This window comes from Diabrotica undecimpunctata, chromosome 10 (assembly GCF_040954645.1).
Source record: "Diabrotica undecimpunctata isolate CICGRU chromosome 10, icDiaUnde3, whole genome shotgun sequence".
Taxonomy (NCBI): domain Eukaryota; kingdom Metazoa; phylum Arthropoda; class Insecta; order Coleoptera; family Chrysomelidae; genus Diabrotica; species Diabrotica undecimpunctata.
Genome location: NC_092812.1, coordinates 60,570,309 through 60,595,365, shown reverse-complemented (window position 1 = coordinate 60,595,365; position 25,057 = coordinate 60,570,309). Strand labels below are relative to the sequence as shown.

At 33.6% G+C, this 25,057-nt stretch overlaps 1 protein-coding gene across 2 annotated transcripts in view; it reads right to left on the bottom strand.

Annotated features, from left to right (window-relative positions):
- The window catches only part of LOC140452001 (probable G-protein coupled receptor CG31760), a 1,472,120-nt gene that overhangs the window by 519,242 nt on the left and 927,821 nt on the right, over positions 1 to 25,057 (bottom strand). For both annotated transcript variants that reach the window (XM_072546009.1, XM_072546010.1), the window contains exon 5: positions 21,789 to 21,989. In XM_072546009.1, coding sequence (XP_072402110.1) covers positions 21,789 to 21,989 — 201 coding nt within the window. The remainder of the gene's footprint in view (positions 1 to 21,788; positions 21,990 to 25,057) is intronic.

Sequence of the window (25,057 nt, the reverse complement as noted above, 5' to 3'; positions counted from 1 at the left end):
TCAATGTTTGCCAAAAAACAAAATAGGATAACAGACCAGTGGCGGAGTAGCTATCTTTGTAAGAAGAGACCTAGAAGCTAAAACAAATTGCATTAAGTACAAATCTCGAGTCTGTAGCAGTTAGTATTACATGCCAAAAATATATTCATAATATGCAACATTTATTTACCACATCCTAGCGAGCTAGACATACAAGAACTAAATAACCATCTTTATCAAATTCTAAACCCAAAAATAATTTTAAGGGATATGAGCCTTAAAACCGACAAATACCTTAGTTTAATAAAAGATGTCATCGACTATTCTGATCTACCATTACTTGATACAGAGGAACCTATCAGATATAACTCCTATAACAGCTTATTTTTCGCCATAGGTCGATTACTATGTAGTTAATCCTTATCAACTATTTCTCACGTGAAATACTTCAAAATCGTTATATGACAGTGATCACTTTCTCATCGGCATATCATCAAATGAAAATTAATCTCCTAATTGTCCAATTTATCAACCCTGAAAATTAAGGACTGCTAACTGGTCGTCTAATTAAATAAAAAATATAGGTAAAACGAAGCTCTGAAAAAGACCATCAGTACCTTGGTGGAACAATGAAGTAGCACATAATCTATCTTCTTTTTTTTATTTGTTTTAAATTACAATCTGTTACATACAAGCAAGTAACACTAAGCATTTTTGTTGAACGAACATATTATGTAAGCAAGAGTTTTAGTCCAACGAATATTAACTCCTAGTGAGTTTATCACTAATAACTAACTAAGTCTAGAGACCTATTTTCTACATGGTAAGTCAAAAGGTATTTTAATGTTTAATCCATTTAGTTGTCCAATAAATTTACTGCTAACGTTTTGGGGTGTTTTTTTTTCCTGTCGTTTAAAATATTTATCACTGCTTTTAAGGAGCATTGTAAATGTCTGCATTTGGAATAAACCACGATACATCAGTGATGACACGAAAAATCAAAGAAAGTTTGTTCAGCTGTCTTTCTGGATGCTGCTCAAGTTTTCGATAGAGTATGATATAAGGGTCTCATTTAAAAACTAAAAATAGTACTAACAAAACCATACTCTCAATTATTGGCATTGGCATTATTTCGTCCTAACAAAAGGTATAAACCCGGAAAACACTGTATCCGGGAAACAGTAACACAGGAAAACAAAATAGTGTGTTTAATTAAATTAAAAATATAATTCAAAATAACCTTTGCTCATCATATTTCTACCTAAGAGAATATTTTGCGTTAAAATGTAATATTTGAATAAAACTCTAGTTATCTTACGTATACATTTTGCAGACTTCACAATCCGTCAGGTAACATATACTATATAATATCAATATTCGTTCTAAAAATCGTGATCGCCATTGTAAAACTCAATTCAGCGCAAATTCTAGTTAAAATTGCTGATACTTGAAAAATTCGGAATAAAGGTAAAATCCCTAGTGTAAAGTTGTAGTTTGTACGTTTGATAGAACATCAAGAAGAAATAAAGCTGGACAGGTTTAAGTACAGTTTGGTTGAAATATGTGCTTTATCTTCTACATCAAATACCTCTTGTTAAATGTTATAGGTTAAAAACAGAAAATGTACATGTGAGCTCAATAAAATCTGAGAAAAAATTATTTTTAAAGATGTATAATAGTTATCTAGAAATATTTATAAATATTTATAAATTAAAATTTATAAATTTTGGAGTTGGTTTTTTACATTCTTCAAAGAATATAAAAATACATAGTGAGGTAATTTGGGGGTACTAAAGCTTAAGGGTTTTAAAAGTTTGTTTGGATTATTCGTGGCAAAATATTTAAACTTAGACCAAACTAGATATACTGGAGATATACAGACATAAATCCATACATCCTCAGCTCTAAAACACATTGAGGTCTCCTCTCTTTTTCACTGCATCTCTCCACTGTCTATTGCTCTCAAATCCTCCTCTACATCCTGCAATATTTGCTTCCTGGGTCTACCTCACCTCATTGGTCCTTCCATCTGTAAAAATTTTTCCTCTGATTCTTTCTACATGCTCAAGTCTTCTTAAGTTTACAAACCTATGGATCATGTTGGTTTAAGTTTTGAATGTTGTCAACACCCTTTTTTAAAAAGCTTACTCTTCCGTTTGTAGAAATCTGTTCGAGACACTTCTTGTATCCTTGTTCCCATTATTGCTGTGTTTGTAGCTCTACGCAGTATGACTAACCCACAAAGAACCCACACAAGACAACGCCTTACAGATGAAATCAATAATCGATTAATAAATGAACAACAAAATTAATGCAGAGATTCTGCAACATACTGAAATGGATTCCAAATGGTTATTAATAAAGACCGAAATAAATAAAAGTCAAAAAAAAATTCTGACACCAACCAGATCATCATCATTCTGGCTTTAAAACCCTGCGTGGGTTCTAGCCTCCTTAAGATTTCTCTCCAGTCGTCCCTATCCATCGCCTTTCTCCGCCAAGCACGTATTTCCGTATTTCTCATGTCTTCATCGATGTTATCGAGGAATGTTGTTCTGGCTCTTTCTCTTCTTCTTTGACCAATGGGTATATCAAGAAGCATTTTTCTAGCTAGGTCATTTTATTCCATCCGCTTAATATGCCCTATCCACCTCAGACGTCCTACCTTAATATGTTTTATGGCATCAGGTTCCTGGTATATTCTATAAAGTTCGAAGTTATATCGTCTTCTTCACACTCCATTGTCATTCATTGCTCCATAGATTCGCCTTAGTACATTTCTTTCGAAACATTCTAACATGTTTTCATTATTTTTTGTTAGAGTCCAGGTCTCTGAACCATATGTTAGGACTGGGCATATTATTGTTTTGTAGAGTTTTATTTTTGTATTTCTCGATATAATTGTGGATTTAAGGAGGAGATTGAGTCAAAATAGCATCTGTTGGCCGTACAAATTCTGCGGTTTATCTCTACAATAGTATTATTTTCAGTGTTAAGGAGCGCTCCCAAGTATACAAATTCGTTCACTGCTTCGATGACGTCGTTTTCTGTAACAAGTGGCCGTAGAATTTGTGGTTGCGTGCTTATTTTTTATATACTTCGTTTAGTTGTTGTTTATTATTAAACCCATTTTTGTAGCTGATTCTTTTAATGGTATATACGACTCTCGTACAGCGTTTTCCGTTCTCCCAATAATATTGATATCGTCAGCATAGACTAGGATTTGCACTGATTTATTATATATTGAACCAGTGGTTGTGATTTGTGACATACGTATTACTTTTTCCAGTGCCAGATTGAACAGTACATTAACCAGATACAAGAAGAAATAATAGAAGCCTCTGCTAAAATTCTAATGAAATCTTTCTTGTCAATCTTGGCATTAAAATCTATTAGTATCAGAATGACGTCAAAACATGTATTGCAGTACAAATTATATTTGACTTATCGTAGAAATGACTTTTATCAGCTTCACGTTGATCTTTAACATGGTCATACGCTGAAATATAATAATCAATATGTTCTTAAAGCTGCCCTAAAATTTGAGTTTGCAAGATTTATCACCAAATGGTTCAAGACCTGAGAAACTATTTTTATTTCGCTGAAAATAATGAACCCTGTACCTTTTAGTTCTTCTGTATTTTGCCTACTTTAATCTACCTTGCTATTTACACTCCACCTAACTTTACTCAATTCGGTTAAATCTGCCTTATACTTTTAAATTTTATTAGTAGGTAATTTTAGTCATTTTGCTAGATAATTGGACACGTGATATACTGACTCTCGTCCGAGATTGCTGAGATCTACAGACGGGCTTATTTATATGCTTTCTTGATAATGAAAATTTCATAGACGCAGTCGAAAGCACAAAACACTGTTTGACAAAATAAAAATGACTGAAGTTGATCAAAAAGTATATAAAATGTAGATTTTTATCGGGGTTTCTAGTCCATAGTCTAGAATTGTTTATGTCTGACATTAAATTCGTCTGCAACTGCGGCATACATTCTCACAAACAATGTTTGTGGTGACGAGTATAACTGGTGCCACCTTAACATATTTTACTAGATACTTCCCTTTTACTGATAGTTAATAAAAAGGCTTAGTATAACCTTTTCAACTTTACGTTTTTAACAGTTTGAATCCAGACTTCTCATGAAACTAATATTTAGCTAATCGATTTAAAACGACGATGAAATACAATAAAAAATAAAAACAGTGTTTGTTTTATTATCATGTAATAGCGTGGTTCATAATTCCCATGAATACACTTTTTGTCAATAATTTGTTAAAGTCTATTCCCAGTAAAAATGGTAAATTAAAGAATTCTATTAGGATGCCACAAGAAAATAACTTCCAAATAATTATTAAGGCCTGTTTTATTTGTAATAAGGCCTAATAGGCCTAAAAGGTATATTAAAGGTTTTTAATACGTTTTTTGTTTTGGTTTTCACTTCGAAAATTGTTGAACTTGTAAGTAAGACCGTGTTGTAATAATTATTGTGACAGAATACACTTTATTCTTCTGGATACCATTCCATATTGGAATTCAAGAAAATGAAGAGGCAGACAAAGTTACAAAAGAAGCTGCAACTAGTGATAGTGCGGAGCGTACGGGAGCGGACGTGAAAGCTGCGGTCAATTGCGGTGCAAGAGATGACCAAAATTGTATCAACAAAGAAACAAAACAAGTAGGAGCCGTTACATCTGCAGAAAGAGGTCCGGTAGTAACTCTTTGCCTGGCTATCAACGCCATAGGGGAATACGGTTGCGCCAATGTTTCTATTCATAAGGAAGCGGTTCAAACCATACTTTATGACTAGAGCTCCAGTTAGTTCAATCGGAGAAGTTAATCGCTCTTCTATCTTTTCTTTCCCACACATCGATCAAATTACAACCCTTAGACCGCAGTATCTGAGGACCACTAAAATCTTATCTATAATAATTGTATGGATGCTTGGATGAAGAATAATCTTGGTCAAACTATGACCATTTATGACTTACCTAGATTTGTCGGTAGAGCACTATCCGAAGCTGCTTCTCCAACCAATATACTAAGTGGTTTTAAAGTGACTGCGATATTTCCGTTTAATAGGGATATATTTAAAGATCTTTACTCATTAACAAAACATATGATTCTACCCTCATTCAATTTGCCCTAAGAGAACCTGTGCCATCATTGCCATCTACCTATAAGGAACCACTTCAATATATATCCGATAGAACTGGCGAGAACTGAACAGCGTCCAAAATGGTTGCAACAACATCTAGAGAAACCGACAAGTTAAATACTTTTAAGGAGCTATTGAAAAGTATTCGCTTTTTTCCAAAAGCTCCTACGACTACTAAGAACAATACCATAAATAGAAGAAGGAGGAAAACAACTATATTAACAGAAATACCAGAGAAGATCGCACTTTAAGAAGAGACAGCTAAAGTAAGAAAAAAGGACGCCAATAAGGTAAAAAGGAATAAGAAGAAGACTCGTCAAATGATGATGATGCTCAGTACTTATATTGTTTCCAGCCACTCCAATGAACGGCATGGTAAGGAATGGGTAAAATGCCAACACTGCAACGGTTGGGCTCATTTTCATTGTTTATTAAATTTTTATTAAATATTTTATTTTATTTTATTTTTATGTTTTTAAGTTATGAGCCAAATAATGATTTTGACGTTTTGATTGTTTATTTAAACATATTTCCACTAAAAAATTGATGAATCCCTAGATGATAGTCTTTTTGTATTATCTCATACTACACATTTCAACTGTCAACCACGTCTATATAGTGGTCTAAATTGGTCTAACTAGCTTTTTAAAACTCTTTTGAATTGTCTAACTTGTAATTCACCAATTATTTCCACTTTATTACGAAGCGAAAAGCAACTGAATTACTGTTGTCACTTGCAAGACGGTGACCACATATAATAAGTATTCCATTTCTGTCCGTTTTATCAGCAACTGAAAAGAAACCATAAGGACTATCATGATCTTTTATATGTCATGTTGTTATCACGGGAAACAAACAAAATGCAAGACATATTATTTGAACTACAAACTTGGTTTCAGAACCGAACTACTAAAGAATACAAAGGAGTAATATACTACATATATGAAAATATGACTGTTTTGTCTTTCTCCTTTTTAAGAATCTACGGTTTCACTGTGTTTCACTCAGACGAATAATTTTGTTTTCGTTTTCTGTAGAATGTTACGCAGAACAAAATAAAAAGATAAGACTTCTTTAAAAGTAGGGCCAAATATAAAGAACTTTATGTTAAAAAATAAAAACACACAATTCCTAATAAAAAAGACTTTAATCGAGTTTTTAAATAAGCAATATATACGAGGTTGATTCATATCTATTTAAATTCCGGTAGTTTAAGTGATTTGTTTATTATTTATATATAAGTTAAATTCTATTCGAGTGTCGGAAAATCGCAGTCAACAAGTCATAGCACTGGCATTTCAAGAATACTTAAGAGCTAAAACCAGCGGACACTTATATGGTCTAAGTGTACACTGCAAAAAAAATCAATCTCATTCAGATAATATTTAACAAAAATGCATTATTTAAAATTCTGAGACCATTTAATATATCCTTATTAGGTATCTATCTATTGATGAGAGATACCTAATCTATCCCGTGATTAAGTGTTGATTAAAATCTACAAAACGATCATAAGACCAATAGCAGTATAGGCTGCAGAAACATTTATACTAACAGTAAGAGAAGAAGAGCAAATTAAAGCTTTTGAGAGGAAGATTATCAGAAAAATACTGTGACCAAAGCGGGAAAACGAAGAGGATGGATGAATCACGAAATAAAAGAATGGATGGGTCAAGAGAACATAGTTAGAGCAATAAAACCACAAAGAATTAGATGGTATGGACACATAATGAGAAGAGAGAATAGCAATCCGAGAGACACTACCAATGCCTCTAATAAGAAAACCTGATAAAAGTTGGCCATTAACTAACAATGAAAAAGCTAATGTATTTTCAGAATGTTTAGAAAATATATTTACTCCATATTTGGGTCAAAAAATAAATGATGATGTGGTTAGCGAATATCTAGATACACCTTGCCAACTATGACCTCGAATAAAAGCATTCTCACCATTCGAGGTTCGCAGCATAATAATGAGTACCAATTCTCACAAAGCCCCAGGATACGATTTAATCGATAGGAGAATTCTAAAACATCTACCCAAAAAAGCAGTTCTCATGCTTACTATTATCTACAATAAAATGCTGCAGTTAAGCCATTTTTTAATCCAGTGGAAATATGCTCATATTATACTGATTGGTGGCTTAGGTAAATTGCCTACAGAACTTTCTTCCTATCGTCTGATAAGCTTGTTACCCTTGATGTCCAAGATATTTGAAAGATTCCTAATAAATAAAATAAACAAAACTCTACCACTCGAGAACATAATACTCGAACATCAGTTTGGTTTCCGTTAAAAATATACAACAACCAAACAGTGTCATAGAATAGTAAAAAAAATAAAGAGGCGTTTGAAATAAAAGACTACGTATGCCTCAGTATTTCTCGATATTCAGCAGGCTTTTGATAAACTGTATATAACTGATATGTACCTTATCCTGAAGTCCTATATTAACTAATGTTCGTTCCAAGTAAAAATCAATAATAATTTCTCAACCTATCCCTCGATCTAATCCAGAGTTCCTCAGGGAAGTGTTCTCGGTCCCTTCCTGTACCTAATCTTTACTGATTACATACCTATTATTACTGCAGACAAACCATGTGAAAAGCTGCAAAATTACCCGTTTACATTAGAGAATTTTTTGACAAAATGGAAAATTAAAGTCAACAACGAAAAATCAGCGCAAATGACATTAACAACAAGCAGACGCACCTATCCACAAGTTAGTCTAAAAAACGCATCTATTCCTGCTAGAGATCAAATACCTTGGGTTGCATTTGGTCCGAAAGCTCACCCGGAAGCAACACATAAACGCATTAAAAAAATTTAGCTTAATATAAAATTGAAACAAATGAATTGGTCACTTGGCAGAAAGTCACAGCACTGTCATTGAAGAACAAAATACTGCTTTACAAAGTCATACTAAAACCAATATGGGCTTACGGCGAAGAACTCTGGGGCTTCAAATCCAATCAAAAATATTGCGTATGATAGCTGACGCCCCTTGGTATGTGATCAATGCAACCAGCCACAATCACCTAGGAGCACCAACCGTAAAAGATGTCATTCCACACTCCTATTGGTGAAAAAAATGTATGGGCCCTTTATTTGTTATCGAAATTATTCAATTTGGTTGATACACACTGTATATATGCTTTGGAATTTTGGAAAGCATCTCAAATAGACGACATATAGAAAAATAAAGTTTAGTTTTGAATCAGCCTGTTTAAATTTTGTTTTAGATTCCTAAAAAATAACTGTCCTGTATACGTAAAGCCTAATCAAAAGGGCTTCAACGTATTTCATTTCAATAAAATTTGTATTTTAAATAAACTTAAAAATTATAAATAGCCAGTTAGATTTTGTTATATTTGCCTCCTTAATTCTTGTGTGGGAGTGACTGACTTACCAACCAAAGAAATATTTAATGCATAATCAACCCCAATTACGTTTATTTTTACTAGCTCGATACAGCATTACCTAAAAAGCAGTAAAATGTCTTTAGATCTCAACAAAGTAATTTTATTATATTCAATTCTCTTATACTCTATTTTGCAAAAAACTGCTCATCTTTTCTAAATAAATCACTTATCAAGATTTTATGTTATGACAGAATTGAGTACATCAAGAAACATCTGGAAACTTACATAAAGGAGTCATTGAAAGAAGATTACCATACAATTTGATTTACCTTAAAGATATTAATAAATTCAGAATTACTTCAAAAAAGTTGTTCCCTCTTACCAATTCGATTCAAAATTAAGCTTAAATATTCCTAAATAAATTACTGAGAAAAATTAACCTTTTGAGCCTTATTTTAAATTTATTTAGTCAAACATAACCTTTGATATTTTTAAATGGATAAACTTAACACATTCTTTTTATCGGATTATAAAAATAATTTGTTACAATAAAAATTTTAATTGAAAAAAGCCTTTTATTTTTATAAAAACATGGAATTCTTAGTTGGAAGATAAAGCATGTTAATAAGGTGCCCCGATAATTTGAACTTAGGGCACAATTAAAGATAATATAAATACAGCTTTATTGTATCGGTCCTAAAAGTATCGATTAGTAAGGTATGATTTCAGGACTGTATAGAGAAAATGTTACTTTTAGGAGAGTAGTTCTAAATAAGAAGTCCCGTAATGGTTGTTATGTAGCTATCTCGAGGACAGACACAATACAATAGTAACTGGACCAATGGAACCAATATATTTACATGGAGGTGACAGATTCCCACCTACCAAGACATAGCAATTCCATACAACGTGGGTCAACAACACGAAGTACAATCTGCGAATGAAGGGGACTTAACTCATAACCCAATTGTACTTGTAGTAACAAACTACCTGTAACCCCATAAGAAAAAACGGACAAGATGGCCAAACTACCAGAGAGTAATGAGCGAATCAACAGGAGCAGTACTTGCTACAATAAATCCCAAACAGAAACTAGAGGATGATGCCTTAAAATCAGAAAAAAAAACATACAAAACGCCATAGAAGCCAACAGCAAGGAGGAAACAACACCACCACCAAAGGAAGGTTCAGGGACATCAGCAATAATATAAAAGAATTGATCTAAGAAAAAACTTGCACAGGAGAATAGCCAACCGGACGAGAAACCAAGAGCAGAATTGCTAACGAGCTAAATAGCTTAAATAAAAAGTCAGGAACGACAACTGGGACAATTATATCTAGCAGGTGAATCCCTACAAATTGGCGTTTTTGAAGCCTTTAAAAGTACTGCGAAAGGACAAAAAACCAATTCTATGACAGCCTAAGAGAACTGAATGAGTAACTACCAACCAATAAGGACTTAGAATTTAGGGAGGCATTGGAAAGAAGAAGCCGAATACTAAGAAGGAAAAGGGGCACTAAGACTAACACACACCTCCCCAAACAAGATCAAACAGCTGATCAAAATGAAATGCCAAAAAGGTTTCAGTACCAGACCATATAACTAACAGAACTGCCGTCAAACTTAATTGTACGCCTAGCAAACTTATTAAGGTAGTTTTGGGAAAACCGGGGAAAAACAGAACTTTACCACAAGTCTACAAAAAAAAACTTTTTGAAAGATGATTTAAATTTGACAACTGATTTTATATAATTTTGGTGAGCTGATTCCAAATCTGCAAACCAATTTTTTCTATCACGTAAGATATTTTAGCAAATTAAAAAATTAAAAAAACACTAGATGTGCTTATAAATACTTACTACTTAAAAATTTATTAATACATTTTAAAAATAAGAGTAATGCTCAAAATAAAAACAACTGCATATTGTGTATGAAAAAAAATATTTTCCTTTTTGTCAAAAAACTGCGTAGTCAGCCATCATGGATACGCTCCATTTATCCTGATAACGTCTTTCCATCTGCTTAATATCTTGGTGGAAACATTCCCCTTGCTCTTCGCTAACAGCTCCAAGATTTCCTGAAAATTGGTCAAGATGAGCGAATAAAAAATGTACTTTTAAACTCATATTGCATCCTAGAATACGAAAATTTTGTAGCATTTATGTGACAATGTTCTCATAGTCTGAAACTTTCTTATTTCCCAAGAACTTTTCGATAACTTGAAAATGATAAATGAAGTCCACGCTTTCTTATCGATAAGTGTCATAGAATTTTGAAAGTTTTCGTCTCTGCATAAAAATCTAATGTCGGGACCAACAAAAACTCCTTCTTTTAATTTGCATCGGACAACTTGGGAAATTTTGAACAAATATATTTAAAACATTCTCCGTTTTTGTCAATAGCTTTAACAAACTGTTTCATCAAACCTAATTTTATATGCAGAGGGGGCAATAAAATTCTTTCACGATCAACTAAGACATTGTGTTTTATGTTTGTACTTCCTGGCGCAAAGTTTTCTCTTGTAGGCCATTCGTTTTGGGTCCAGTGTTTATCTCGTGCTCGGCTGTATCATTCACAAATGAAGCAAGGATGCTGTGGTCCGAAGCAACCGAAGCCAGGTCAATGTTGAGCCTTTACGCTGACAGCACGTTTAAAATTGCAGAGTAGCATCTAGAGGTAGGACAAAGCTGTTGAATAATATTATGTTTCATTTTCATTTTATTAAAGACTTTTCAAGATATAAATCTTTAAGGAAAGTTAGAGAATTCTGACGTTAAAGTGTCTTTTATGGTTATTATGAATTTATGCCTAGTCACAAGTGGTATATCGTTCTAGGATAAGTTCACTGTTCTGGCACCTGTCTGATTAGAAGTATTCCTCAATAAACTCAATGCCTTTCTAGTAGAATATCTTAAACATTGGCCGAAATAATCCGTAAGAATGGTCCACAATTAAATCAACAGCAAGGGATTGCATATGATATCAATAACGATCAGTTAAACACCAGATTGCAACATCGCCAAAAATAGCGCAATGGCGAAGATTTTACAGGTATGCAAATTAATCGTTTGAGATGAATGTACAATGACCTGCAAGAGGTCATGGACAATGGGCAGAACTTCGAAAGCTGTTCGTGACAACCAATACATTTTAGTGGAGCCATGATTCCATTATCAGGCGATTTTCGTCAGAATCTTTCAATTATTCATTGATCAATTGCTGCAGACGAACTAAACTTATGTCTAAAATTATCCAATTTTTTGCGCCACGTAAAGACGCTCTAATTGATAACTAACATGCGAGTGTTTTTGCAACAAGATCAATTATATTTTCAAAGCAGTTGTGAAGACATTGGAAGTGGTAAAGATTAGATACATTTTTGGTACTTCACAGACCAGAAAGAGCAGCTTATCCAGCTTGTTTTTCCGGACAAAACGCAACAATTCAATAATTATAAATGGTTGAGTAAACGAGCAATATTGGTGGCAAGAAATAGAGATATTGATAATATTAATGCGACCATTCAGAAGTTTGTTTCACGAAAGTTGTTTTTGTTCACATTAGGTGACACAGTTATAAACAAGGATGACGTAATCAACTATCCTACAAAGTTTTTGAAATTGCAATTGCCTGGACTCCCACCTAATAATTTATGTAATGTATGTATAACCTCGACTGTGCAATGAATCGAAACTGACTATGAAAATGCAAATGAATAATGCGATTAAGGGAATGATCTTTTTCTTCATGTACCATGTCCTTTCAGAACGTTGATTACCATCATAGCTATCTTAATTTTATTCACTGCCACCCTAAATAGCATACTTGTATCAACACCATACCAATCTCGCAAGTTCTTCAACCATGAGGTTCTTCTTCGTCCTGGACTGCGTTTGCCTGCTATTTTTCCTTGAATGATATCTTGTAGCATCTTATATTTGGGACCTCTCATTACATGATCGTCAAGGAAAAATACAAAGGAAAGGATGTCTTTATCCGGCATAAACCAATGATTCCAATGGACTTACCATTTGATTTTAAGCGTTTACAATTTTCTCGTGCGTTTGGCTCTTGCAATGGCGGTAAACAAATCGCAAGGCCAACCGTTGGAAGTATACGATTAACTTAGATTTTTCATGTTTAGTAAATCCTTGTATATTTACGGACCAAAAAAAAACAAACAAAAATATTGTTTAACTTTTTTCTGATAGTATTAGTTTTATAGGGTATTATTTTTGATTTTCTGATAATTTTCAGTTATTGTACTTTAACACTTTATTTAATTCTAAGGCGGTAAGAAGTTCCATCGGTTAGCTAATATATATATTAAGGAGAAAGGAGACAAAGTATCGAGTTTTTTCTTACAAAGTATTTGTTCTTACGGTGTGCAAGAGGTCTATGGTACTAAAATGTTTTCTGAATCCAGCCTGCTGGATATATATATATATATATATATATATATATATATATATATATATATATATATATATATATATATATATATATATATATATATATATATATATATATATATATGTTCGGATAAATTTCCGCGGTCAGATGAATGAAAATTACTTAGTTCTCGGGAAGAACCGCGTTGAGAATTTATTAGAGAACTAAGTAATTTTCATTCATCTGACCGCAGAAATTTATTCGAACATTTTATTCGCCCCTACGGGGAGGAATTTTTCATTCTTACTAAATCCTTTTCTAATCTTCTAACACGCAAATACCGTCTTCTCTGTGACCTTGCTTTTCTTAAATCGTGTCGTGACCATCAAGCATTTCCAAAATCTCTTCAAGTTAAACATCATACTAAATCTTCATCAATTTCCAAAATTCTTAGAGCAACTGGTTTTTCGCTTCTTTGAAATTCAATTCATTCCACCCGACGCAACTTAGATACAACAAATTCCCAACTTCTTAAAATTTACAATGACATTCACTCTTTTAATATCCATCCATTATTATGGGACACTTTCGATCGTCTTTCTCACCAAAAAGCCCAACACATTTCTGACAACAAAACCCAAACCCAGAAACGTAAACTGGACCAACCTATCTCTCAACAAAATCCAAAGCCCATTTCGAATCAACAACCTTCTACTGTTGTCCGCAATTTCTCAGATATCCACATATCCGATTCAGCTACCAAAGCTCTATCACAAGGCTTCAATTTTTCTGTCACACCTCTTTCAATCCCAACTGAGAAAATCATTTGCCAAACTGAAGAAGCTATTTCTCATCTTCCTTCCGACCAAGCCGAAGTCGCCAGACAAGATGTCGCCAGAATTCTCCGTACTTCCAAACCCCCACCGTCAAATATCAGTCTTTCAGAAAGACGCGCCCTCAAAGAACTTTATAACAACCCTGACATTGTCATTCTTCCGGCCGACAAAGGTAATGCCACCGTCATTCTTAACTCTTCTAATTATTTCGACAAAATGTTCGAACTTCTCAATTCCACAGAATACAAACGCGTCCCAAACGATCCAACCACCTATCTAGAAAAAACGACCAAATCCATCATAAATAAGTCTACTCTACCTTCAGACATCAAAAAATCTCTTATACCCAGAGAAAAATCATCCCGAATTTCAAAGATATACGGCCTAACATCTCGCTTTATCCTTACAACCATTAGCCGAAAAAGCCTCGTCTTCTGTCAAAAACTCATTTTATTGATCTTCTGAAAAATATTTCTATTTCACCCTCAGATATTCTAGTTAGTTTTGACATTGTTTCCTTATTCACCAACATTCCCATCGATGAAACCATTTCCATCTTGGACTCTAAACATCAAATCCCCCAAGACACACTATCTCTTATAAAACACTGCATGTCTAATACATACTTTTCATTCCAAAATCATTTCTATCGTCAAATCAAAGGTGCCCCAATGGGATCTCCCCTCTCTCCCGTAATAGCTGATATTTTCATGGAACATTTCGAAACAGCAGCCCTGTCCTCATCAAATCTCAAACCCACCTGCTGGTTACGGTATGTTGATGACACTTTTGTCATTTGGCCTCATGGTAAAGACACGTTAGATCTCTTCCTCTCCCACCTGAATGGGATACATCCTAGTATTCAATTCACGATGGAAGTTGAGTCTAAAGCATCTTTGCCATTCCTTTATGTTCTTATTCAGAAAAACTTACCTCACAGCTTTTCCTATTCCGTGTACCGGAAACCCACTCATACAAACCGATATCTTAATGCCCAGTCACATCATCACCCCGCCCAACTCAATTCAGTTGTCGACACTCTCATTTCTCGTTCCATAAGACTTAGCGACAACAATCATGGGTCATCCGAAATTAATTCAATAAGGCAAACACTCTTACAAAACGGCTACCACAAAACCCAAATCAATAAGAGCATTCAAAAACATCTAAACCTTATTCCATCCAAAAAAGAAACCTTGCCGCAGGATCAACCCAAAATCTTTCTACCTTTTATTAAAGGTGTCACTGATAAAATCAGTAGAACTCTTCTTCTTCTAAATATCAAAACCATCTTCACTACTCACTCCAAGTTATCCAATCTCGTCAGATCCGTAAAAGACCAAATCCCTAATGAAGACCATGGTGTCTACGAGATACCCTGTTCCAGTTGCCCACGTACATACATCGGACAGACAAACCGACGAATCCATAACCGTATTTACGAACATTCTATATCTGTCAAACATTCCGATACTACTTCAGCCCTAGCCCAACATCATATTCAAACAGGCCACAAAATAGATTTCGAAAAAGCAAAAACCATCGCCCCCATCCGCTCCTTAAAATCGAGAATCATTCGTGAAGCTATCGAAATCATTCCAAGGGCGACCCCTGCTTCAGCGACCTCCCGCCCACACCACCCAGGCCACGTCAGTTCAGACCACGTCAGCGCATACCGTTCCCGCGCATACAGCGAGTATAAAAGCAGCGACACAGGGTAAGACCGGTTGTCACTCGACACTAAGAAGTAGGCAGATTGAGACCCCGAACTCGAACCGAACCGTATCACTCTTGATAATGGCTCCAAAATGGGTGCCGAAACGTCAAGTAATAAATTCTCAACGCGGTTCTTCCCGAGAACTAAGTAATTTTCATATATATATATATATATATATATATATATATATATATATATATATATATATATATATATATATATATATATATATATATATATATATATATATATATATATATATATATATATATATATATATATATATATATATATATATATATATATATATATATATATATATATATATATATATATATATATATATATATATATATATATATATATATATATATATATATATATATATATATATATATATATATATATATATATATATATATATATATATATATATATATATATATATATATATATATATATATATATATATATATATATATATATATATATATATATATATATATATATATATATATATATATATATATATATATATATATATATATATATATATATATATATATATATATATATATATATATATATATATATATATATATATATATATATATATATATATATATATATATATATATATATATATATATATATATATATATATATATATATATATATATATATATATATATATATATATATATATATATATATATATATATATATATATATATATATATATATATATATATATATATATATATATATATATATATATATATATATATATATATATATATATATATATATATATATATATATATATATATATATATATATATATATATATATATATATATATATATATATATATATATATATATATATATACATTACATTACTTAATAAGAAAATTTACAAATTTTCTCCATATTGGCAATTATTACATACGTAGACACACAGTTCCAGGGTTTTGGTTTTGTTATGGGTAAATATATATATATATATATAACAAAAACTAAAGGTGTAGTGAAAAATATTTTATGTATGCATTGCACATCACTGCGTAAAATTTCAATTTACAGTTGGAAAGACACCTCCGAAAATCTCAGTTTTTCACGCGTATTTTGAAAATAATAAAGTAACGATTTTATTATCTGAGCCGTATTCCACTCGAACATTCTGGTTTAGTTTGTCGTTTTTTGTAGGTTTTGATATACCTGCAACCTTTACAGAATTCCAACAAAAATATTTATCGTTTTGAACTACATGGACAAAATCATTGACGGATATTTTTCAGTTCAAATGGATCAAAGCAATTAGAACGCGCTTTTTTGAATCGTTGTGAAAATATAAAAAAAGTAGCAGTAACCATTTATCGTTTTTAATTCCATATTCATTTGGCTTCCAGAGTGCGAAGAGTGAGGTCGATGCTCAGTCATTATTATTTATTGTTTATTAAAAATTAATAAAATGTGTTTTAAATGTGTAAAAAAAGTATCGAAATGAATATCAGTTCTTCAACCGATTTACTTACTATAAGTATGAAAATATCATAATTTATAGTACAAGGTTATTCTTTTTGTCAATCGTTTTCTATCAACTCCTGAATGTAGGTCTCTCCCAATTACTTTTATCTTTCTCTATCTTGCCACTGCTCTTATGTCATCTACCCATCTTTTTGAGGTCTTCCCTTGGTTCTTGTTGTCGCCCTTGGTCTCCATTCTAGAATACTCCGTGTCTACCTGTTGTCATTAGATCGGGCTACGTGACCTGCCCAGCGTCATTTCATTTTTGTAATTTCTTCCACAATATCCCTAATCTTCGTTCTACGTCTTATCTCGGTGTTTCTAATCTTGTCTCTCAGTGATATTCCAAGCATGATTCGTTCCATTGCTCTTTGCGTTGTTTCTAATTTTTTAGCAGATTTTTTGGTAAGGGCTACTGTCTCTAAACCGTAGGTACAAACTGGTAGTATGCATGTGTTATACACCTTTTTCTTTAAGTTTACATGAATGGAGGGTTTTCAAGATATATGCTAGTTTGCCGAAAGTGCCCCACGCCAGTTGTGTTCTTCTTTTAATTTCAGCATCTTGATTTGGTTTTCCTAGTTTGATGACATGACCTAGATATACATAATGTTCAACATTTTCTATGGTATGAGTTTGTATTGTTATATTCGTCAGTTATTGCTCAGTATTTTTGTTTTATTGTAGTTCATTTTTAAACCTACAGCTTCTGAAACTGCATTTAATTGTTGTAACATATCATTTAGCTCTTGGATATTATCGGCTATTAAAACTGCGAATCTTTAGTGGTTTAAGTATGATCCGTTGACGTTGATACCCTTGTTGTTCCATTCTAGTTTCTTAAAAATGTCTTCTAGAGCAAGGGTAAATAGTTTGGGAGAGATGGTGTCTCCTTGTCTTATTCCCCGTTGTAGTCTTATGGGATTAGTTTTTGTGCTTTCGTCCAGCTTTATCTGCATGTTGGCATTTTCATATATGTTTTTAATTATGTTAGTGTATCTTGAATCTATACGTGCATTTTCTAGAGATTCAAACACTGCCCATAATTCGATGGAATCGAATGCTTTATGGAAATCGACGAACGCCTTATGAATTGAAACATTATACTCGGTGCATTTTTCTATCAGTGTTCTTACGGTGTGCAAGTGGTATATGGTACTAAATCTGATCTGATGATATGTTTTCTGAATCCAGCTTGCTCGATAGGTTGATAGAAATCGAGCTTACGTGTTAGGTGGTTGGTTATGATTTTAGTTAGTAATTTATACAGATGTGATAGCAAGGATATTGGTCGGTAATTCTCGATGTTTGCTTTGTCTTCTATCTTGAATAGTAGAATGACTTTGGAGTTGTTCTATTTTTGAGGAATCTTTCCTTCATCAATTACTTTATTAAATAAAATATTTAATACCTGTTCCATTTTTCTGCCACCAATTTTCAACATTTCAACTGTAATTTTATCCTCTCCCGGACATTTATTCGTTTTTAGTTATTTTAGGGCCATTCTTATTTCATAGTTGGTTATGTCCGGTATTTCTTCTGAGCCGGTGTTAATTATTGTTCGTTCAGTACGTCGTTCTTGTGGTTGTGTATTTACAGAGTATAATTTAGTGTAGAATTTTTCAATGGCCTCGCTTATTTCCTTTATGTCTCGGATGGTCACGTTTTCTCAATTTTTATTTCTATGATTTTTGTTATGCCGCTTGAGTTTTTTGCTTTCAGTACTTTCATATTGCAGTTATCTTGTATTATATCTTTTATTAGATTGTTAGTATAGTTTTTATGATCGTTCCTAATTTCTTTCTTCGCGTTTTTGTTTAAACTTTTGAAGCTGTCCGAAGTTCGATCTGTTCTGTTTCGTCTTTCTTGGAGTAGTTTAATTGGATTAGATTTCAGTTTAAAATAAATTTTCGTTGTTTAAGTAGTTGTACAACATCTCACCCCTTTCGTTCCTGTTGTCCAAACAAAGCGACCGATATATTGTGTGTCGCCCTCTTCTTTTGTTTCAATTTTTGCACTAAAATCTCCTGTGATTATTACGAAGTGTGATTTTTCTTTGTTCCTTGCTGTTGTCAGATCATCGTAAAATGATTCAGCTTTCTCGTCTGTTGAGTTTCCTGTCGGTGCATATTCATGTATTATCTGTAAGCTGTATTTGCTGTTCAAAGCGATGACAAGATATATGACTCTGTTTGATAATGCACAGAACTGCGTTACTTTATAGGGAGCTTGTTTGTTTATCAGGAACGCTACACCGCTGAGTGATGATTTTCTACCGAGCTTTTCTGGTCGAGCTGGTGACCAGATTTTAAGTTGGTACATGCTTCTCCTGGTAAGCGAGTTTCGCACAGTCCAATTGTATCCCATTTGATATTTGAGAGCTCTTGTTCTAGTTCGTCAAGGTGTACTTGAGTCCTCATAGTTCTTATATTTTAAGTGGCTATACGAAGCAATGATGGGTAGTTTTTCTTATTAGATTCAGTCGAATATTTGCCTCCCCCAGAATCCATGAGGCTGACTGATTGCTCAGTGTGAGATTCTGAGTGTATAACTTTACTCACCTGGTGTAATTTCGTATTGATACTCGACATCTTCAACTTGGGAGGTTTTAGCATATTTAAAACGCCACGCTCGCCGAGCGGATTGGCGAGTGATTCTATACAATCCCTAAAATCATAGGATTGCCACTTCCGCCAACCACGCTGTACCGAAGGTATTCTTCTCCGCCGTGGCTGCCGTTGTGGACTTCATCCGTGACCCTGGATAAGGGACCCTAAGCAGGTACTAGTTTCCCGGGTTAGGAAACCCCTGAAATCTGCGAAGGGCAGGGACTGATTCATTTTCCCTGATGCCACTGATGATGAGTTACTCCATCTACTAGCGAAACAACAACATACAACATTCCAGAAAGCTAACTAGTAATGGCAAACTGTCAATTATCCAAAAATGTTACGAAGCCCGAAAAAAAAAACATAAAAAAACTAAAGACAAATTACAATTAAGGATTACTAACTGAGTACCAATAAAACAGACGGCAACATCTTAACAATCTCAACTCTGAAGATGAAGGTAATCTAACTGATGCAACCACTGAGAAAGCAAATAAGCCCAAACATCCTCCTATAATCATAGATAAGGTAGCAAATGAAGGACCGCATACAAGAAGGGCCACACCCCAATGCAACAGTTGCCAGAGATGCGGCAATAGATCCGTAAAATGCACAGAACCACACCAAACTAGTCAGTGTTCAAGAAACGTAAAAGATAATGTGATAAAATGCATAAATTATTCGGGAAACTATCCTAAAAACTACAGAGGTGGCAAAAGTCATACAGAATTGCAAAATACAAATCCCAGACTAAGAGACAAAACTCCAACAAACATCTTCACAACAGTCTATAAATCCAGTGATCACTTACGCACAGGCAATATCTTAGCAAACACATTCTGCTAATCATATGAATCAGTCAAATCATTCGGTCAGTACCCGGTACTCTGATCTCGTCGAGTTGAAAGTTATGATAAGAGATTCTTCTTTTAATTTTTTTATGTAGACATTACTATTTTTCAATATGTCTGCAGTAAGCTATCATTTCATCGTTTTCGTGGTCTTCATACTGATCGTTTTCTATTCAGAAACCGTCTCTCACGGTCTTTACTTGTTCTGTCGCGTAGTGTCTTACCATAAATTTTTCTAAGAGTTTTTATCGCTGTTTCTAACATTATTTTTATACTTTCTGTGTCAGGCCGTGTTTCTGCCGCGTATGTCATTATTATTATTACAATATGTATTATTTTATTTCTCTATATTGTTTCATTCAGGCAACCTGAGTCTCTGTTTGCTCTATAGACTTCATCCTCCACTTCTGTTTCGAGTTTTCCGTGGCTAGATAGTGAGATACCTAGATATTTAAACTTCATCGTTTGTTCTATTTTCTGACCTTTCAGCTCCAATTTACATTTTAATAAATTTGCTGTTGTAACCGTGCATTTTGTCTTTTTTGGGGTAAATTAACATTTTAAATTTTCTGGCAGTTATATTCAATTGGTGCAGCATACTTTGTAAATCTTCTGTATTGCACCGTCCAAATAGCAGTTTATTTTAACTTGTTTTTCTCGCATTTGGTATTCTTTTGAGCTTCTACTTTTTTTATTATTTCATCCATGATTAGGTTAAATAATAGAGGAGTCACGGAATCTCCCTGTCTTATCCCATTGCAAGCTACAATTGGGTCAGCTAGTTCTTGTCAAAATGGTTTACGTTATCTTATAACTGTTATCAACAAAGAAATATGTACTGCGTCGGCGATATCTATGAAGATCGTATTACCATCAAATTCATATTTGTCAGCATATAAAACTTTTTTGTTGATGTTTAAAAATTAAATGATCTGGAATGTTATTTAAAACTATTATTATTTGTATTATATTTTTTAACTTTACACCAATCTGCAAACGCAAATACCACCTGAAATATTAACAAATAAAAATATTTAAATTATGTTTAAGCTTATCTATTATTTAATTTAATTAGTAAGCTTAATTAGTAATTACTAATTGAAGTCCATTAAAATGTTATATTTTTATGTTTAGCGTGTATTTCTTAGAAGACACAATTGTGAATTATTAGAATAATATTTTTGTTGGGTTTTGTCTATAAACAAGCTAAAGTAGAACGGATAACTAACAAAAATCATTAATCATTTTGGGAAACGTTTTATGTTTGTAACTGCAAACTAGTATGGTTGTATTTCAAGTTTAGCATACATAAAATAAGTTTAATTCTACAATAACCTTACCTTGACATTTCCGTATTTCCAAGTGAAAAAGACAACAATGGGCAAACAGCATATTATAACGCATGAGAGAATCAAAATAACCGTCCGCATAACCCAGTTTAGAGTAACCACACAGGGTCGTTCATCCTCACACGATTCACATCCTTCTGGACAAGTCAGACACTCGAACATCCCTTCTTTATCGTATTGGTTGTCTTCGCCCTGAAAAGAAAATAGTAAATTAGTTTCTACTGCAAAACATAACTTACAATATATTATTTTGTATGCGCGCACTAACAAATTTAAGGGAACAGAGTTTTAAATTTTCCCAGAGTTAAAAAATATTCTCATGAAATATTTTGCATTATTACATTCTTGAGACACCCGATAAATAAAGTTCAAGAAGTCGTCCATTCAAAGAGTGTGCTCAATTTTATATAAATAAATGTGTTTTAAGCAAATTGTAAAAATCTGAAAAAAAAACGAAAAATGACTAATTCTAAGGCTCCAAACACAAATAAAAAATATTATTTCGAAATAATCTAGTGCCTAAATTTAAGTTCAAACCTTTTTATATCAAAATTATAGATTCATGCGTTGAATCTATGGAGCGGTAAATGACAGTGTGTTATGGAGAAAACGAGACATCGTAAAATATTTTGATAGGACGTCTGAGGTGGATAGGGTATGTAAAGCTGATGGAATAAATTGAGCAGTTAGAAAAATGCTCCTTGACAGATCAATTGGTCAGAGAAGAAGAGAAAGCCAAGAACAAGGTTTCTTGGTAACATACGTGAAAATATGAGAAATATGGGAATACGTACTTGGCAGAAAAAGGCAATGGATAGAAATTCTTGAAAAGGCTGGGACTCACACAGGGTTATAAATTATAAAACAGAATAATGATGATAATTATGAGGTAACTAGCTTTTAAGTAGTTTATTTTTAAATACTTCGAGGTATTCGAGGTATCGAAGACTCCATCTGTACAGGGAGTCGGCGCATCTTCCGCAGTTTGTTCTGATTCGACTAAGGTTTGCCCAAATCGTACAGGGACATTGAAATCCGTCAGATTTGTCTGTGATGTTCAGTAGACTATAATAGTGGGAATCTGCTTTACTTTCTCACGCCTTCCTCCATTGGGCATCGGGCAAAATTGGAATGATATAGCGCTTGAACGTATTTAACGAGAGGTAACCTGGATCAAAGTAGTTTTTCAAGAATATTAGTGTCATTATGGACTATACGAGTGTCGTTATGGACTATAAGTTTACTATTATCTATAATTGTGTTGTTTTTTTAACCTGTTTTAATATATGTTAGCGAAGTAGCTTGTGTGGAGCTTGTGATGGGTAGCTTTTTCGGGGCGACAGACTCAGTAAATCACAGGTTTGAAATAAAAATAAATCTATTTAGTATATATACAATAAATAAAAAATAAAAAATAAATTCTACGTTGTATACTTATAAAACAAAAATAAAATGAATTCTACGTTCCCGTCTGGGTCCCGCGATGAATGAATTCCCCGGCGAACGTCTATAAAAGAAAAGAAACTAATTATTACTAATAAAGAAATGAAATAGCAGACCCACGGTAATGTTCAATACACAATACAGATGGGTTCCGCTTGGCTAAGGACAGAGTACGATCCTCAATACGGAAATCTCTCTGTCCGGCTTGGCTCTGTGCAGATCCACGGTAATGTTCAATACACAGTACCGATGGGTTCCGCTTGGTTAAGGACAGAGTATGATCCTCAATACGGAAATCTCTCTGTCCGGGATGGCTCGCAGGTTCACTACACCGGCGAGTCAGGGAGCCTAGAGCGCTAGCTACAATTCTAATTCCGCTATTCACACGCCCTAAATAGCCGTTCTGAATCCCACTTCGCCGTCTCGTTTTAGAAGTGGATGAGCAAATATTGACACTCCCACGGTTCGAACTGTTAAACGATCAGAGCATCGCTACAAGCTATGTTACTAATAGTGAGTAGCCACATTGTGGGGGTGAGCATAAGTGTGCCTGTTATCTAGTGAGTGAGTTTCTATATTATATTGTTATGTGTTTTTAGTTTCGCTGCTGTTTTCGTCAGGTTTCTCTGAATGTGACAGTTCTGCCTAGTAAACACAAGGTATTTTGGGAATTTATTGTATATCAATTATTTCTTAGTATTTGCTGAGGATGAATACATCATCTGTGAGATTGTTTTCTGTAATTTCTAAGGATCGGTGGCTTGTTACAAGGAACATCAAGAAATTTACTACCAACGTCTTTGTCACTAAATATATCTCCAAGTACAGAAGAACCTATCTAAAACTTATCACAACAGCTAAAAAAATGTACTAAAAGAATCTTTTGGGAAGCTCTAAAAATGTTGCAAGAGAAACTTGGTCCCTCTTCTCTTCCAAACCCTGAAAATCTAAATGAATACTTCGTTATTGTGAGTAAAAATATAACTATATTCCCACAACAAGATCCTATTTCCTATCTCCTTAATTCAAAAAAGGTCCTGAATTAATTTTTTATAAGACCAGTTGATAAATCTGACCTGATCCAAAAAATCAATAGTATCAAAAGCAAATCTTCCTATAGTACTGATGAACTACCCATAAAAAATTTCTTAAATCTCCCAAAATGACACAATGTGTTTTAAATGCATTTATTTTTTTCGAATCCTACCATACATTTCACCTTGGTAGTATATGTTCGGTTGCGTGAAGCTATGGATAGAGATACTCTATGAGAGGCAGCCTTGTTAGGAGATCTTTTATCCTCGCTGGATTTCAGCTGGTTAGTTCCTTTAATTTTTCATAATAGGGACTATGCCTGGCGGCTTGATATTTTGACGCCAAGGTTTTTGACAGCTTCTATTGATTTTTGGCGTCTAGCTATAGTGTTGTTGTGTAAGAGCTCGTAGGCTATTTCTCAATTACCACTTTCGAGAAACTGCGCGTATAAGTCTTCACATTTTTTAGTTCATCTGGGCACATATTCTGTGCGTTACCTCCTAGGAATCATTTCCTTTGCAGCGCTTATTACTGCACCCATAAATATCTCGTAACTTTGCTGGTTGGTGGGAGTCAGCTGAAGGTGTGGATAGGGAACTTCTTCTGCCAGTTCGCTTTTTTAAGATTCCACCTAGGTCGAGGATATGATCTAATTATTAGGATTGATATGCCCATGGTAGTAAGCACAGGACGATATTGAGTATGTGCAAACTCTGCAAGGGCACTTCCCGCACTTGTTGATGTCTAACGTGGGTATCTTTTGAGACAAAGCATAGATCTGG